Source organism: Meles meles, chromosome 10, assembly GCF_922984935.1.
Source record: "Meles meles chromosome 10, mMelMel3.1 paternal haplotype, whole genome shotgun sequence".
NCBI lineage: Eukaryota > Metazoa > Chordata > Mammalia > Carnivora > Mustelidae > Meles > Meles meles.
The window spans coordinates 41735435-41752917 of record NC_060075.1 but is presented as its reverse complement, the minus strand read 5'-3'; the positions used below and the strand labels follow the sequence as shown (position 1 = coordinate 41752917).

The following is a 17483-nucleotide window of genomic DNA, read 5'->3' as shown; positions in this document are numbered from 1 at the left end:
CTTTTAATTTTTTAAATTATGTTATGTTAGTCACCATACAGTACATCATGAGTCATTCTTATAAATAACTCCCTCAACTTAACCTGCTCTGCATTCCAGTGTAATAAGAAATATCTGAATAAGCCTGTGAGGAAGGAAGAAGGAGGCAAAAAGCACTTTTTATAGATAAGGAGCTTAAATTGTAAAAGCAATCTTTGTGAAGTTCTCAAGTAAGGTGGTGCTTAGATGTCTCCTCCTCCAGGAAGCCCTCTTTGGTTACTACTGCTGTCAGGGCTGTCCCCATCCTATTAGCTGCCCTAGCATCTTCCTTGATTATGGGTGCTCCCATGTGAAGCATCTTGGTACTTCTTCATTATTTGTCATAAACTCCAGGTAAGCAATTTGCCCTAGCAGGTGTACTCTGAACAATTACTGATGGAAGAGGACTCAGGATACTCATGAGCTTGGACAGTGTAGAGAAGTCAGGGCTCTCTAATGACAGCCCCTATCTTCATAATGGCACTGTCCCAATCCCTTGGCACAGTGCCTGGCACATAGGAGTAATACAATTGGTGTTGGCTAAATTGATAAACGAGGACCCAAGGAGACTTGGCCAAAATGCTTAAGACCCAGAGCATGTATGACCTTGAAAGCATCTATCTATGTATGACCTGTAAGGCCGTCTGTGCAGTTATGTAGTTGGGGAACATGGTGGCCTTGGTCAAGTCGCCTCATTACTGTGTCTACAAATGTATTGTTTTGAAACTACTCTGATTAGAAGGTGCTCCATAACACCGTAAGGAAAGTAGTTTCCTATCTAAAATTGCCTTCACTGCAAAACTTATGTCTTAACTAGGACTCTTTTAATAGAAAAGAAAGTGTTAAAAATGGAAGTAAAAGCCACACAATGAACAAAGAAAACGCCGACACTTGATCCACAAAAGCAAAATGCCTCTATGATTCCCATCTTCCTCATCTATAAATAGGGCTTGGGAATTCTTGAATGTAGTCAGAATATGGCAATCCATGTAACTTAAAAAGAATCTGAAGTCTGCTGGAAAAACTGGAGAGGAAAGGAAAAGTTATTTGGTGGCTAGGGAAACATCTGGCATTGCTCAATTTAAAAAATTATGTTATATCTATACATACAACACATGTCACTTTCCTGGGAGACTATTTCAAAGGGAGAAAATAAAGTTACTCCCTGAATACCCGACAAGCATTTCAATTAGGCAAACATGTGATCACCGTTCTCCAGGAGGCGAACACATTTGGGAATCAGACTCGTGATTCACAATAGGAGCTGTGAAGTCCAAAGGAGCAGGCAGTACTTTGGCCGTGAGCACCCACAGTGCTCTTGGGGGGCCTGCATGACCGCCTGTGCCACTTCCTCCTCCCTAAAGGGAGCTTTCACCTTGTCTAGATGGACTGCAGAGACTGCACAAAGCCCCCTGGAGAGCTTTACTATGTAGCTTCCTTCCCCTGATACCTCGGCACTGGGATTATTAGCTAAGCGAAGCGTCGCAGAAAACCAGCAAGGAAGTCCTTCCTTGTACTGGGACACGCTGGTCTTATTCTGAGTAAGGGCCCAAGCTATTCTTTACAGGGATCCCTCACTACTTAAGGTGGTATAAGCTCTATGGGTAATGGTAGTAACCTAAAGCCCAAGGGCCAATATGAGGCCATCAAAGGTCATCCATTCTCAGGATACAAACAGATTTAAGCGGTACAAACAGATACGCTGTGAAGTAAAATGCACAATTTATATTCTTTTGTAAGACTTCAAAAATTTCCACTGTGTATGCTTTCAAGGGACATTTCCTTATGCAGTGAGTATCTGCAGAGTGCCTACACGGCACACGGCACTCTACCGGGTACAGGTGACAGGCAGACATGAGAGACAGAGCCAAGAAGTTCAAGGATGAGGAGCTCCCTTGGTTTTTGGTGGCAACTGAGAGAAACATGGTAGAAACCCTTGTTTCCCAGGCTTGGGAAATAGGCCCAGGGACTCAACAGTTCTGACTATACTGCAGGGAAAAGTAGGAACAGGGAGGGTCCCTTGGGCGGTGCATTCTCCCAGTCAGAGACTACGAGAGGACCGTGGCTATTTATCAGGGTTCCTGGAGGCAAAGCAACCGTCATCTTCACAATGTTGCGGTAGATGTTCTTTGAAAAGAGACACAAAAGGTCTCCCAGAACCCTGCCATGACGATATCTAGCGCCTGGCTGACAGAATTTCCTCCTCCCTGTCTGACTCCTCTCCTGTCCTCTAGGAGTTTCTCTTTCTCAGGCTACTGCTACAGTGGGGGAGAGCAAAAAGATCCAGACGTCATTAATGGAAGTGATGGCTCCGTTCCTTCCACCCCATCAAACAGGAAGTCGTGGATGGACTGAAGACAGGGCTGGGAGGTCTCAGGGAGGCTGTTTTGACTCCTAAGCAGATGGGTGGATACCATGACAGTATCTTCTTGGGAATAAAGGCTGGAGCCATTAGCTCTGGGAGGGTTTAAGAGCATCGTAACTTGTGCATGTCTGTCTCAAACAGGGAGCTGCGGTAGAGGACAGCTAGCTCCCAGCAACAAAAGGCGCCGGCTCGTTGCATGAGACAATTTCCGTGTCAGCCAGCAGCAGCAGTTTGATTTGCAGTTTCTTTTAGGGTAAGAAAAATGTGTATTTCTTTTCGAAACCCAGCATGATGTTACTAGTTCCTCAATCCCTCTGGGCAATGAATGAGTGGATTGTGTCACTAAAAGCAATTAGCAGGAAGCAGGGAGAACATTATCAAAGATTGTTTACTAGCACTTAAAGAATAAACAGGAGTTAATATAAGGGTCTTTCAGTCAATTACGAGTGTTAGCACGTTAATAGCCATTTCTTCATTCTCCAAATTCAAAAAGTGACAAGAGGGAGACAGTTTTGTGCTTCACTGTCTCGGTCTGTCTCTGTAGGAGTGCATGTGGGTGGGTGGGTATGCACGTGTGTGTGTGTGTGCAGGATCAGAGAGAAAAGCTGGTTGCAGAGCTCACAAGCCTGGTAAGAAGGTCTCCAGGGCTGATTAAAGCTATTCCCAATGTCACATAGATCATTACGGAGCTAATAACTGCTGACAATTGTAATTCTTATAGCTCTGTTTGATAGAACTTTCTGCAATGACAGAAATACTCCACAGATACTTATCCAATAATAAGAAATGAAGTTTTAAATTTTATTTAATTTCAAATAAATAAACCATAGGTAGCTATCTCCAACAGTATGACTGACCGTTAGTCCTCAGCCTCAAGTCTGGAGACACATTTGGGGCTGGCCAGCAGGACTCCAGGGGGCCGAGCAAGCTGGATACCAGCTACCATTGTTGAGTGGGAAATGTTGGGTGAGTCAGTGAGGCACAGGGCACAGCAAGAATGGGGTGCTGATCGGCTCTGCTGGGGACTAAGGGGGACATCTTTGTCTTGGGTGCAAAACCCCCCGTTAGCAGGTAGCTGTTGGCCCAGGGGACCCTTAGAGTCTCGGGTTTGGGAAGCAAGGGGCCTTTACTAAAGTAAAATCTTAGGGCCCTTGCATTCGGATTTTGAAGCTTTCCTAGGTTAACCTAAAATGTGCAATATCTTTAGTGTGTTCAGGTCTTTTTCCTGCCTAGGCTTAAAGCTTTCCAAGTCATAAAACAAGAGGGACCCCAGCAATGTTTTTAAGGGGAAATGTCTTCTCTGAGATGATGAGATACCAGATTGCTCTGTTGGTCCAGTAAAGGAAGACGAGGAGTATAGATAGAGACAGAGGCCATTCTGCCTTCCAAATTTTCCTCATTTCACTGGATAATCTTTAGAACGAGAGATGGTGTTCTGATTCTGAATTCTGGCTCCCTGCAATCTGCTGCTTCCTTTCACAACAGAAGATGAGTCTAGAGCCCCAAATCCTTTTAAAGATGGTTTAGCCTAACTACTGCTTTGGAATCATACAGACCTGGGCTCCCCACCAGGCCCTCACACATGAGCTAAGGGCCCTCGGCCAAGCTGTAAGAACCTTAGGGATCCCTATTCTTCTTTTGTTAAGTAACGTTAATTATTATCTGAGTAAAATGTACATAGAATATCTTATTTTGAGGTACTGGAAAGTGCTCTGTCCCTGAAAATCAACTGGATTTTCTTCCTCTGAAAATATGTGTGGATTTAAAAAATTAAATATATTTAATTTTTAATTAATTTATTTAAAAAAATTTCTTCTCAGTGTTCCAGAATTCATTGTTTATGCACCACACCCAGTGCTCCATGCAACACGTGCCTTCCAAAATGAGCTATGATAAGGTTTAATTAAATATTAAATGAAAATTTCAATCAAGGATAGAGGAAGAAACAGCCTGTTCCTAACAAGGGTCCATTTGGTTACTTTGCCTAAATATACCCTTGGCTCTAGGTTTTCTGAGTGCACGGAGAAACCAAGGTAAGGTAGATCACCTCTGGCAGCAGGAAGGAAGCAAGCCAGTGGCTTGGGGCACAGGCTTTGCTCACATCTGAGTTCCAAATTAAGTTTGTCGTGTTAGTGCTTAGAGAAGGGACGGTGGCCAAGCAAATGGGCAATGTTTTCAATGAGAAGCAAAAGTTTCATGCTATCATTTCTTGTAACGACTCTCCAGTGTGTTACCCTGGGCTCTTATCAAGACTGTTCAACACGAAGCATTCTGAAAGTCTGTAATCTCTGAGATATAAGGAAAATAGGGAGCAGTTCCTGATCCCGTAGATTCTCATGATGGAAATAATGGTCCTACCATAGTCCACTTCTGGAATTTCATCTGAATTCGGTCCCACGGAAGCCCAGGGGACCCAGAAGCAAGGCACTCTATGTCACTGTGAAGGAGTCTGGGCAGAAGCCTTAGGTACTCTGTGGTGGGAACAGAATGGAGTGAGGTTGGTACATAACCTCCTTTGCCACTCTCCCACCTGCATTTGAAAACCTATATTCTGAGGATCTACAAGCTAAAATTCATGCTAAATATTACTAAGGTATGTTCAACAATGTGCAAAAGCACTCTACTGAGTGCCATAAATGGAGGATTTTGTTTAACCCTTACTGACAATGGACATCATTTGACAGATGAGGAAATAGGAAGGTAGAGAGATCTAGTAGGTGGCCCATGGCCAGACAGCTAGTGAGCAGGGAAGCGGGGGCTTGAATGCCGTTGACGGTGTCTCACGTGACTTACTGTCTCCAAGTTCTAATGTGGCCAGAATTCTTAGAAACCCAGATTTGCGAATATCCACATCAGTCTAACCAAGTAGCAGAGCTGCGCAGGAGGCGGGCAGAATGATGGGTCGGTATGAACTCAGGTCTTCTAGCCAAATGTGGTGTGGCAGAAAACTCTGTCTGCTCCCTGCTTTCTGGTTCTGGGGCATGGAAATCTCTTTCCGCTTATCCCCCATACAGCTAATACTTAAATCGGCTCTTCTGTACGTGACTCACTGTTGAACAAGTTTAAATGGAGGATGGCCGCCATTCCTTCACGGTGTACTTGCTCTCTACCCTGGGAGGGCATGTGGCTGTTCCCTTCTGAAAGCTCCTATGGAAGTGTCCCTCTTTTGAAGGGATTAAAATGATTTTACGGGGGCGTCTGGGCGGCTCAGTCAGTTTAGTGTCTGCCTTCGGCTCAGGTCATGATCTCAGGGTCCTGGGATGGAACCCTGTGTCGGGCTCCCTGCTCAGCGGGGGAGCCTGCTTCTCCCTCTGCCCTTTCCCCTGCTCATGCTCTCATTCACTGTCTCTCTCAAATAAATAAATAAAATCTTTTTTAAAAATGATTTTACATCATGTCCTCATTAATCTGTGTAAATCTAAGTGGAATGTTTCGATGGGGTGATAGGAAACCAGTTTCATCACAGTCGGCTTTGAATCCCTACTTTTATGCACACAGATCTAGTCACCAGATTTTAAATCCACTTATACAACACCAAAAGGCTTTCCTTTCTGCACTCCAAGGATGATTTTGTATTAAACACAGATGGCCAGGCTCCCTAGGGAGCTTAACTAATAAATTTATAATCTAGGTGCTAATAGTTTTTTGTTCATTACGTAATTCATTTTTAAAAAATGGGAAAAATTTGCAAATTATGGGCTAATACTTCTTTAGCCAAAAGACTGTCATTATTATATCTGGCAACAGAATTATTCTAGTAGAATCTTATCCATGTCAGACTAGAAAGGCGAGACTTGTGGTAAAATAGACTGGAATGTTGAGTTCTTTGAATTACGTTCTGGAAGATTCTAGCTGGACATCAGTGGAGATGTTGGATGGTAGGTATCCATGTGCCATCGCCCCCCTCCTCCTCCCACTTCCATGTCCTTTGCCCAATGCCAAGTAAATAAAAACTTGATAAATCATCTTACGGGAGCAGTATGTCCTGACTATTGATTTTTCCAAAGGCGATGAAGAGATCAAGCATAGAATCGACTATCTGGCTAACTGAGCTAAGAGATCATCTAGTCCAATGCTCTAGAGGTCATGTGTCTGCCTAAAGGCATTCAGTTGGTCACTTAAGAGTTGTGAAGCCTAGAGCCAAGTCCATTTACTCCGAGCTCATTGCTCTTTTCCTACACAATCTCCTAGAAGAGTAGCCGCTACCCTTTGTTGGGGCTTTCTGAGAGCTACATTCATGATCAGCTTCCCTCCTTACACTGACTTTAGGTCACAGGTATTGTTATCCCATTTCTGATGGGGAGACTGCCCACAGTTACACAACTGGTCAGGGGGAGAGGCAGGAGTGCACCCATTTCATGTGACCCCAGGGCTCTTGTCCTTACCACCATGCCACACTACCTTCTGGAAAAGCATTTGTCCTGATCATGATGTCCCATGCAAGGAATGAGGTGAGAAAGGAAGAAACTCCTCCTTCCACTGCTCTCCCACCACCAGCCTTTCTCAGTCCCAGCTGGAACTCAGCTCTTATTATTATTCTGCCCATTGTCCTCTCCCCTGAGGCCCCTTTTGAAGAGCAGTGCCATAGATTGCCATCCTCTGGGAACCTACACTTTCATTTCTCAAGGAAGTTCTGCCTTTGGAAGTTCCTTAATATGATTTTTAACCGTAATACTTGAAATCATTTGAAGTTACTCAATATTCAGCACAAAGCTATTAAAGTAAATGGTCAGGGGGATGGGCTCGGCATAAATACGAAATTATGTTTGTCATTAGTGGCTGAGCTCTGCGTCTGAGGACAGTGTCCACTGGTTTTCAAAAATATGTGCTGGAGTTTCTCCTGGGCCATATGTTGTTCTTGGTAGACTTGCTACCTCTTATGCTTGTTCCTGGTTATCCCTCAATCTCGTCACCTCTCCGCAGACCCTATTTTTTGGTTTTATTTTCTGTTTGTTTATAGGACAGTATGAATCCTGCGACTTTGCAATCAGCCTGTCAACAGAAGAAGAAAGCAATTGAAGGACTTTACTTCCCTGACTGAGAAACAGCTGGGAGTGTCTCCTACCTACTGGAACTAGTCTATTGGCTCCCATTTTCACATGATATTTTGGGACTAAAATTCCCTGAGACAATTCAGAAGTTCTTCTCGCAAGATTTTGAAAACCGATTCTATCCCACCTGGGTTCAATATTATTTATATCTCCAGAAAAAGTGATTTTCACCTAGAAGGGAATCAGTATGGGGATTTGAACATTAGGACCATCCATTCTAGACATTCTAAGATCAAATCCAAGTGTGGAAGTAAGGACCGTAGAAAAAAATTTTAAATAAAGTAAAAATAAAATGAAAGTCAGGGCCATAGAGTTGCTGGCGTATGAGTCCTTGCTCTTCTACAACTTACTTGGGCAAATTAGTTAACTCCTCAGGGTGTCAGTTTCCTTATCTGTGAAGTGGGTACAATCACGGGGTTACCAGGAGGAGGAAATGTATTAAAATAAGTAAAATGAGAGTCTAGTACACGGTAAGCTCTTGATACATGCTGGCTGTTCTTGAACACCTACCAGCAGATTTGTGGCACTGAATATCTCAGGTGGCTTTTCAGTTCCATAGGTCTTCTGGTAATTCTTTGATTTTCCCTGGGTACGCATGGGGAGTCAGAACTTACCGGCAGTCAGAACTTACTTATTCCCGTTCTGAGTCCAGTGCCGCAAGGCCTACCCTTAAACCAGCACCCATGGCCTGTGGTTCCCCAGGGAGCACGCCACTGGTCCCCCTAGCCGGGGGAAGAGTGGTCCCAGACACACTACCTTGCCTCCGCCGGCAGTTGAGTTTCCTGAAGCAGGTCCCTTCCACGAGGCGGTTCAGGCGTTGCTGTTTGATCAGCTCCAAGATCTCTGGTTGAATCTTCTCCTTTAGTTCCCTGGGAAGGACAAACATGCATTACACAGCATGCCTTGAGAACAGCACCTGGCGAAAAGAGCCTCGTGAGCAGTTGGGGCAGAGAAGCGCAAGCTGCATCTTTCCCCAACCATCCCAATACCTCTCAAGGTGGTGTTTTAGAGAATTATTTATCAAGCCTTAGTGGATGGGGTTATCTGTTAAAACAACACTATAGATTCTCTGACATTTACAGAACATCCACCAAAGCACCAGCTGCTTCAGTGATGTTTTTCCACACCGAAGTCTCCCAAGAAATTTCTTCCCTTGTTTCACAAAGCCACAGATAGGAACTCACGCGGAAGTGCACTTGGCTTTGCTAAGACAGTAAATCTTTGGTCACACTTCCCCACTGCAGCAGGTAAACTCCCAGACTACATTTGTGATCTGACCAAATAGCACTACTGGACAGCTGTGTACTTACTAATTCCACAGCAAACCACAGGACCACATTTGGGTTTCCACTGTATCACTTACAAATGGGAACAACATATCATCCCTGATTTTAGCCCACCGGGGCTGGGATGATGATGGAATAGATTAGGGATTATTTGCATCCTGAGTCAGGCTAATACAATATAATTTTGTTTTAGATGCATTAAGCCTTAAAGATATCAGGACAGAGCACAATGTTTTTTAAATCTCTTTTTTTCTAAGAAGATTTTATTTATTTATTTATTTGAGAGAGAGAAAGAGAGTGAGCAAGTAAGCAGGGAGAGGAGCAGAGAGAGGGACAAGCCAGCTCCTGGCTGAGCACAAGCCCAAAGCGGGGCTCCATCTCACAACCCTGAGATCATGACCTGAGGTGCAATCAAGAGTCAGATGCACCTACTGAGACACACAGGTCAAGAGCACAGTCGTTGTTATCATGTGAAATTTTATGTAGTGTCCTAGCCTTTGGGTCTAGGAAAGCTAGAGTTGTTCTAGGTGATGCTGGACAGGGAGAACCCTCAGTACTGTTATTGATGAAAGCATAGATCTAGAACTTGGAAGCCTAGGGTTTCAATCTAGACTCTGCCCACGACATGCATTTCATGTAGCTCGTCTAAGTTTCCCCACCTGTACAATGGGGATAAGAATCTTTTCCGGGAAACTGCTGTGATTCCCAGAGGAGACGGTGTGAGTGCAAGAGCTCTGTGAGCCCTGGGCAGGAAAGAAAGGTTATTACTGATTTTGCTTGGATAGTATTCTCTCCTTCCCTCAGGCCAACTCCATATACCCACACTTCACTGTGGTCAAGTCTCGCATGTCTGTCAGCTTCCACGTCAACTCTGAACCTGCTCCGTACCGCAGACAGCCTGTCTTCACAGGGTGGTTGGCTCCTGGGTGGGGAAGGCACTCACGCTGGGGAAGTGCTTGCTTTGTTGGGTAGAGGCACTATTTGATTTGAGCTCAGTTAACATCCCCTTCTTGCTCCCCGTCAAAACCCCCAAGTTTTGGGAAGACATATTTGTGTCATTAATAAATGGATATTGCTATTTCTATTTTACAGGTGGGGAAGCAGCTCATAGGGGTTATGCGTAGAACCTGATCTTCTGCATATAAACTGCTTCTATTTACATGTGAGATAAAGAGAATTAAAAAGTCGCATCAAAGGATCCGGTTATCTAACAGGGTGTGCTAGTATTCTGCTAAGACATATTTTAAACTTGAACGGTTTCAAACCTGTCATTTGCCACTGTTGCAACTGAACACTTAAAAAGCATAATATGGAGATTGATCCCAAATAATGCAGCTTAGTACGTTTGTACAGCTCTCCTGTGCAGACCTCCAGGGTCTCATCTCGGGCTTCCAGATCACTAAAACTATTTATTATCGGTGTTCAGCTTCGGCACAATGGACTTAATATAGTACAGCTTTGATGAACTCTGCTCTGAATAGGAGGAGAAGGTGGGGCAGATGCCAGGGCAGCCACACGTGACAATAAATCACTGCTTCTGACTTCCAAGCCGGGGCCATGGGGCAAAGAGAATTAGATGGCACTAAGGAATAGAGAAATCACTGCAGAAAGGGTTTGGGAATTTCACTGAGTCTTAGGTTGTGATGTGTCTATAAATAATCATTTTAGTAGGCTAGAGTTGAATTATTAAAATGGAGATAAAGATGCAGGGAAGAGGACCAAAAGGAGGAAATAATTGAAAGTATTTCCGAGTCATTTTAGTCAATGATTTATGACATCTTAGTGTAAGACCCAGATGTGCCCATCATGACACACTCCGTTATGGAAACATCTCCTGGGGACACACTACCAGAGTGAGTGAATCTGCTGCTATAGGAGTTCCCTGTTGTGAAACCCGAAGGCCTCCAAGACATGATCGGGCAATGAGAAAAAGAGGACAACCTTTCTTTCTTCTCAGTGATTTCCTCTTCTTTCCATGCAAATGGACCCACTTGCTAGAAAATTCACTCATCTTAGGAAAACATATATAACACCTACATGGTGTGTCTGTGGTTGAGGTTGGACCTCAGCATCATGCACGTGGGCTGAAGCTGGGAAAAGAGATTCTCAGCTTGGGGTCAATGAGGCCAAGGTCACGGGTTCACTGCTTTGCTTTGACAGATACTCTTCTAATTCTGTCTAAAGGCTTTGTAAATATATAAAAGAAGGAAGATTAAAGAGGGTAGGGTAAATGAGTGTGTGAAGAGCAATTCCAGATCCAGCATTGTTTCTGGGAGACAATCCCAGGTCCAAGGCCAGCGAGGCCAGTGCCATACACAGAAGACAGAAGGCACCACTAGACTGGTGAGCTGCCTCCCTGGACCCATGGTCTGCCCCTCTGAGTGGCTACTCGGTGTCAGCCAAGAACAGACTTTGGCACACATTTCCTGTAAAGGCCAGACAGTAACGATTTCGGGTTCTGGGGGCCATAGCTCTCTTTGGCAAGTACTCAGATCTGCCATAGTAGAGTGAAAGCAGTTGACTTACGTAAACACACTAGTGTGGCTGTGTTCCAATAAAAGTCCAACTACAGAAACAGGTAGTGAGCTGGCTTGCCCCAAGAGCTACCTATACTTTGCCGACCCCTGATCTAGAGGTTCTGTGAAGACTTGGGGGGGCTGAGAGGCAGTGTCGTTTCATGGAAATTGATCAGTCTTGACACGGAGAGCCTCCAAATTCAGTCCTTGTATTTCTTCTGTTCTGTATATTATAGACTCATGACATTGAATATCAACTTTATACTGACAGCTTCCCCAAATTTATATTTCTAACCTGGACCTTTCAGTTGAACTCCAAATTCATTAAACCAACTGTGAGACATGCCAGATGTAGGTGCCTCACAGACACCTCAAACTTTACAGGTCCAAAGCTGAACTCCTGACCCCCTGTCCCAACCTGTTCTCCTCCTTCTCACCTTTGGTTGTTCAGCTCCAACAAAATCGTGAACTCCTCCTTGACTCCTTTCTTTCTTTTATCTAATCAATCAGGAAATACCATTGTTTCTTATTTTCAAAATACATCTATAGTAGGGACTTCAATCACTTCAAATCATCTCTTGCTTGAGGTATTGAAATAACTTCCTTACTGATCTCCCTGCTTCCAAACTTGCCTCCCTGGAGAATATTCCCAGTATAGTAGCAAGAGGGATCATTTAGAAACCTAAGTCAGAGCACGTCAACCCTCTGCTCAAAACCCTCCATTGGCTCCCCATCAAGGCCCTCCATCATTGACTCCAAGCCACTTTTCTGGACTCGCTTCCGATTGCTCTCCTCCTTGCTTAGTCTTCTCTCACCACATTGAGCACCTGGACCTTCTCCTACCTCAGGGCCTTTGCACTGGCGTTTCTCTCTGCTGGAATACTCTTCTCTTAAATATACAAATAGCCTGTTCCCTTAGTCCCTTAAACATCTTAACTCAAATGTTACCATCCCAACTAGAGGGATCTACTCTGACTGCATTACTTAGGGCTGCCAGCTCTCCATCTCTGTTATCCTGCTTTATATTTCCATTGTCATTATCCTCTTTTAACATGATATAATCTTATTTACTATGTTTATTGTCTGTGTCCCCCCCCTAAAATACAATCACTGCAGGGTGAGAATCGCGTCTGTCCTCTTCACTGCTGCATCACCAACACACAAAACAGTACCTGGTATGTGGAAGGTATTCGATATGTATTTGTCAAGTGCACCAAACAATGAAAACTAACTGACCAGACCATCCTGCTGGCACTTGCTAAGAGAAGGCCCTATGCAAAGCTTAGGCCAATCTTTAGTGAGGAGGAGGATAAACAGGGTAGGTATTAGCCTGATTTCTGGCCCCGTTTTCACTTTGTCTTTCTCACTATACTTCTACTATACCTTCTGAGATAAGGCGAGGCATATATAAAAATACATTTATAGGGTGAGTTTTACCATTGACATATCAACAGTGTGGCAACATGTCCCATTCTGGTTATCAGCTAATGATAAGAAGGACCATTGCCCTGAGTGGGTATTATGTGCCAGTATATACGCTGAGTGCTTTTCAGGCACTACATCACTGAATCTTCCTAACTGCACAATGATACGGACACTTCAATCACCTTCTTTTTTAGACCTTAGAAAAACAAGCTTTGAATGGGTTATGTAACTTGTCTAAAGAGCCGCATTTCCAAGGAGTGGCCTTGGAGTCGGATCCCAGATGGGTTAGCTCCCTGGGTGTGGATTTTCTACCTTTTGCTACTACGCTTCCTTGGTGTTTACCCTTGCATCTCTCCTCTCCCTCCACAGTGTAGTGTTAAATGACCTGTTTTTGGACTATTCAAGCTTCTTATATCCATTAACTCGGATTAATTGTGTGGCAGGACTTATCTCCCCTGCAAAGTCATGCTAAGTGGCAAGTAACAAATTTCTCCTCTTGGAAGTACTCAGTCAAGAGCTAAAAAAATACAACACAGCTTCTTCAACCCACTGAAGGGTCTCCCCAAATATTTGCTCACACAGAGTGTGCATTTTTCTCCTCAGGAAACATAAATAGTTTATAATAATGAGCCACGTGTCTCAAAGGATCTCTGGGGCACTTAGCGGTGTGCGGCAGACACGGAGCCAGGCCATGGAGAGAGCGCTACGGGGGTCAAGAGGCAGGTGAGGGCATGGCCAGCAGGGTTCTGCACTAGCAGGCAAGCCCCAGCTGAGTCATTGTCCCAGTCTGCTAACTTGAACTAGATATTTGAACTAGATTACCTTAATTTCGAATATACTAACTCCCGAGCCTGGGAAAGAAGTGTGTCCCGTGTGCTCTCATGACAACACCCACCTGTGTCTTCTCCACCCTAGCACAGTCTGGGCTAACTCTCCCCCTCCCCCATTTTACAACCTGGAACAGTTGGGGGGTGGGGCAGTCAAGTGTCCCTGGATGTCTGTCTGTCGGCAGCACAGGGCCTGGGAGGCAGGAGTCGCTCAAGACGTATTGGTTAAATAATGAGTGAATGAATGCAAACCGTCATACGTGGGCTGTCCCTTTCTCTCTGCTGACGTGGGTTTGTCCTGTGAGCTGTGTCGGCAGCCTTTAGGCTTCATCCAATCCCACCAAGAGTTTCTCTCTAGCAGGTCACTCTGACAGACAAAACATCACTGGACAAGCAGCTGGAGGCTGACTCCCACCTGCCCATTTCGGAGGCTGGGATAATGATCAGGTTGGCTCATGGCCTCCCCTTTAAATGCTATAGTTTCTGACAAGCTTTTATTGCAACTACGGCAAGGCCTCCAGTGAGTCATGCTGCTTTTCGGGCCCGTGGCCGAGTAACAACGCAGGGATATACAGAAGATCTCCTTTATATTTGCACTGCTTCTCTTCCCATCCTAAATGCAAACGTAAGAGCTTCTTATAATCAAGGGAGAACGTCGGAACGTCATGGGAAGAGCCTTAGGAAATAAAGATACGAAGCCAAAACAGAAGCAGAGAGTGCTCACACTTCACATGCAGTTAACATTCTTCCTTAGAATGAAGTCATGGTCAAACATTAATTTGGGATCCGTCGGCCTTGACTGAAGTGGTTCTTCCAGTCCCCCTTTAGGTTTTAAGAACTGCTGTCAAAAGCATAATAAAGTCTCCGTGTGTTTGCCCATCTGCTGAAACAAGCCTCTGGAAAGCCAGCATCTCGGGGCTATATGCCCCGTGATGGGACGAGGCACCGCTGTCCCTCTCTGCAGGAAAGAAACTGCATCTCTGAGGAGTCAAGCATCTATCGGAAGGGCTTTCTGTTTGGTATTCCTAGCTGTACCTTCCAGCTGAGGACCAAGGTCCGGCAGTGCCTGCTGTAGAGCTGGCTGGCCCTCAGTGCAAGTCCGACTCAGGTCTCACCGCGCCCAGGGAGCCTGTCTGCCCCCGCTGCCCAGCTTCACCCCACTCAAGTCCGTGCTTCCACTCCGTTGCCTCTGACGACGCTTGCCAGGGCCCAGGAGCAAGCATGCAGCAGGGAGCTGCAGACCTGTGAACTTCTTTAAACGTCAGCTTACTGTTGCACTTCACAGAGGAGCTCTGCTGGGCTGGACAAAGCGTGAGCTGAGGGATCTGTGGGCTGGAGTTCACATCCCAGCGCCTCCCCTCTCTGGACTTTTCCTGCTCCTTGAATGGGAATAGGACCTACCTCCTTCACACGCATGGGAGGGCACGGAACAGCAGGAGGGGCTGCTTTGCAAACTGCCAACCATTCCAAATGTCAGATAGATAAGAGTAAAGGACAGAAGGAGGGGCAGAAAGAAAAAGAATCTGAGAGAGAGAGGGAGTTTGTGTCGTGAGGACACCTGTGTTGTACGTCGGCTTTGTACGGAGGTTCACAGCCATGTGCAGTCTTCTGAGGGAGGAGCGAGAATGCCTATCACATGCTTTCTTTACCTCCACCTCTTCACCTGTTTCCTTCCCAATCAGTGATGAGGGTACCAGAACTGACCTAGCCCTTAGAAAAGGACAAGGGAGGGGCGCCTGGGTGGCTCAGTGGGTTAAAGCTTCTGCCTTCAGCTCAGGTCATGATCTCAGGGTCCTGGGATCGAGCCCAGCATCAGGCTCTCTGCTCAGCGGGGAGCCTGCTTCCCCCTCTCTCTCTGCCTGCCTCTCTGCCTACTTGTGATCTCTGTCAAATAAACAAAAAATATTAAAAAAAAAAAAGAAAAGAAAAAGACAAGGGAAGATAAATAGGACAGTTCTAAGAAAAGACGGAGCAAACCATACAGTCTTTGTTGTGGAGGTTCAGAACATCCTAAAGATGGAGACACATGAAATGATGACTGTCACAAGTGATATCTCCTGCAAAGTCCTATAAGGGGACCTAGTGCTCTCAACTTCGGGCCTGCAGGCTGATAGTGACGGGGGCGATGCGAGGTGCCCTGGGGTGAGGCAAAGCCAATAGATGGGGCAGGGACAAGTGAATCTCTCTCTTCCTTCCACTCACTACTTGAATGTGTCTGAATGACCAGTGGGCCTTGCTCTGGCTGGGCAGAACATCTTGCCACTCAAAGGCAGGCACCAAGAAATAGCTTTCTGGGCAAAAAATTGATCCCAAATGTTAGGAAAGGTCCCCCCACTTTTCAGCTACAAATTCTCTTCCAAAACCAGGCCACTTCCTGGTTTAGGTCCTGCTGCAGGGACCTGTCCCCACTGTCCCCTTAGCTGCCCCTATGCCGACTTTCTCAGGGAGCTGAGACTTCATAAACTGAACTGAGGTCTTCCGGAGTGTCTTTTGTTGGCCTTCTGTAAATGAGCTCACAACACAGCCCACTGCACTGTGTGTGATCTGCCTTCAGACCAGAGATGGTGGGTCAGAGCCTCTGAGGAGATAGAGCTCGGGGGTTACTTACAAAATCGGGCGAGACTGGAAATCTTCCTGGTTCATCCTCTCAGACTGGCGGATTTTCAGGATCTCAGTGTAGCTCAGGTTCTGCAGTTTGCACTTGAACTGGTCCAGGGAGCTAGGCTTGGTTGTAAGAGCTCTCATAACCTGCTCCTTCACCACCTGCATTACCTGTAGATGAAAGGAAGACCATAACTTTCCTGGGGGGTTGTCCTTGCCCATTTGGAAAGATCTAGAGTGAACGGCTCCCTGCCTCTCTGTTCCTTACCCCCTATTCCCTTCCCCTGCGCTCTCTGGCCGAGCCTTGAGAGTGCTTTTCCAAAGAGTAAACAACCACAATGTGCACCTTCACTCTCTCTTGTGCTCCTGGAACCACAAGGAAGGAGATGGACTGATGAACTTGGAATTGGGGTCGGGTGGCAGGCCTGGCTGGGGGAGTGCTCCATTGGCTCAACATATTATGGGACTACTGCCAAAACTGACGCTGCGAATAATGCAAACTTCAAAAGCGAAAGAAGTCCAAGCAACAGCTAGGAGTCTGCATCACTGCCATTTTTTCCCGAAGAAGATCACTGAGACACAATTAACTGTGGAAGTGGAGCACTGGCTCAAACAAACGTGAAATGATCCCCACCCTCACGCCTCTGAGAACGCGCTCCCCGTGTAGTGAAGGCCGGAGTGTTCACATACACGAGGGATCAGAAACTGTGCACATACTGTTGCCTTCTTGAGTCAGGCACTAAAAAGGAGGCCTTTTAAATAGAACAGACATATCCCATTGGAAGCTTCAAGAAAAAAAAGAATATGGTAATGTGCTGCCTAAGGACAGGTCCAGCCCACAAGGAGGCAATTAACATTGCCTCTATTAATGTGGATTCATCTTCATCAGAATTTATAAAGCAGGAAAAGACCAGAAAACACACAGAGGCATCCAAGGGACGTGTAGTAATCTTCCTGCTTCTTTTTTTAATCTTCCACTGCAGAGGAGAATAATAATTGTTACCACTGATAGAGATATGTACTGTGGGCTTGATACTATGGTGGAAGCTTTATGTCTGTTCCCTCTCTTAATCCACTCAAATCTAGGAATTAGATGTGGTCATCATTCTTTTTACATATGAAGAAACAGAGGCCTTGAAATGTCAAGTAACTAGTTCAGAATGTTACGGCTGGTTGGTAGGTGAATGAGCTGGGATTCGAACATCGCTCCACAGTCAATCATGCCACCGTGATACCATGGTTAATCATGACCCCATGCCACTTGGGGTCACTTTTAGAGATAAAGAGCCTGAGATTTAAGATTGAGGACTGACCCAAGGTCACACATCTCTAGCTGAGTTCCATGATACTGAGTACCCCCCATGATAGATCTACTTTAACCAAGGATGTGTGTG

General features: G+C 45.5%; 1 protein-coding gene across 8 annotated transcripts in view; it reads right to left on the bottom strand.

Annotated features, from left to right (window-relative positions):
- Nucleotides 1-17483, bottom strand: part of ELMO1 (engulfment and cell motility 1) — a 533506-nt gene that overhangs the window by 23862 nt on the left and 492161 nt on the right. For all 8 annotated transcript variants that reach the window (XM_046020713.1, XM_046020712.1, XM_046020719.1 and 5 more), the window contains 2 exons: nt 16097-16260; nt 8191-8303 (listed from right to left, as the gene is read on the bottom strand). In XM_046020713.1, the coding sequence (XP_045876669.1) occupies nt 8191-8303; nt 16097-16260 (277 nt within the window). The remainder of the gene's footprint in view (nt 1-8190; nt 8304-16096; nt 16261-17483) is intronic.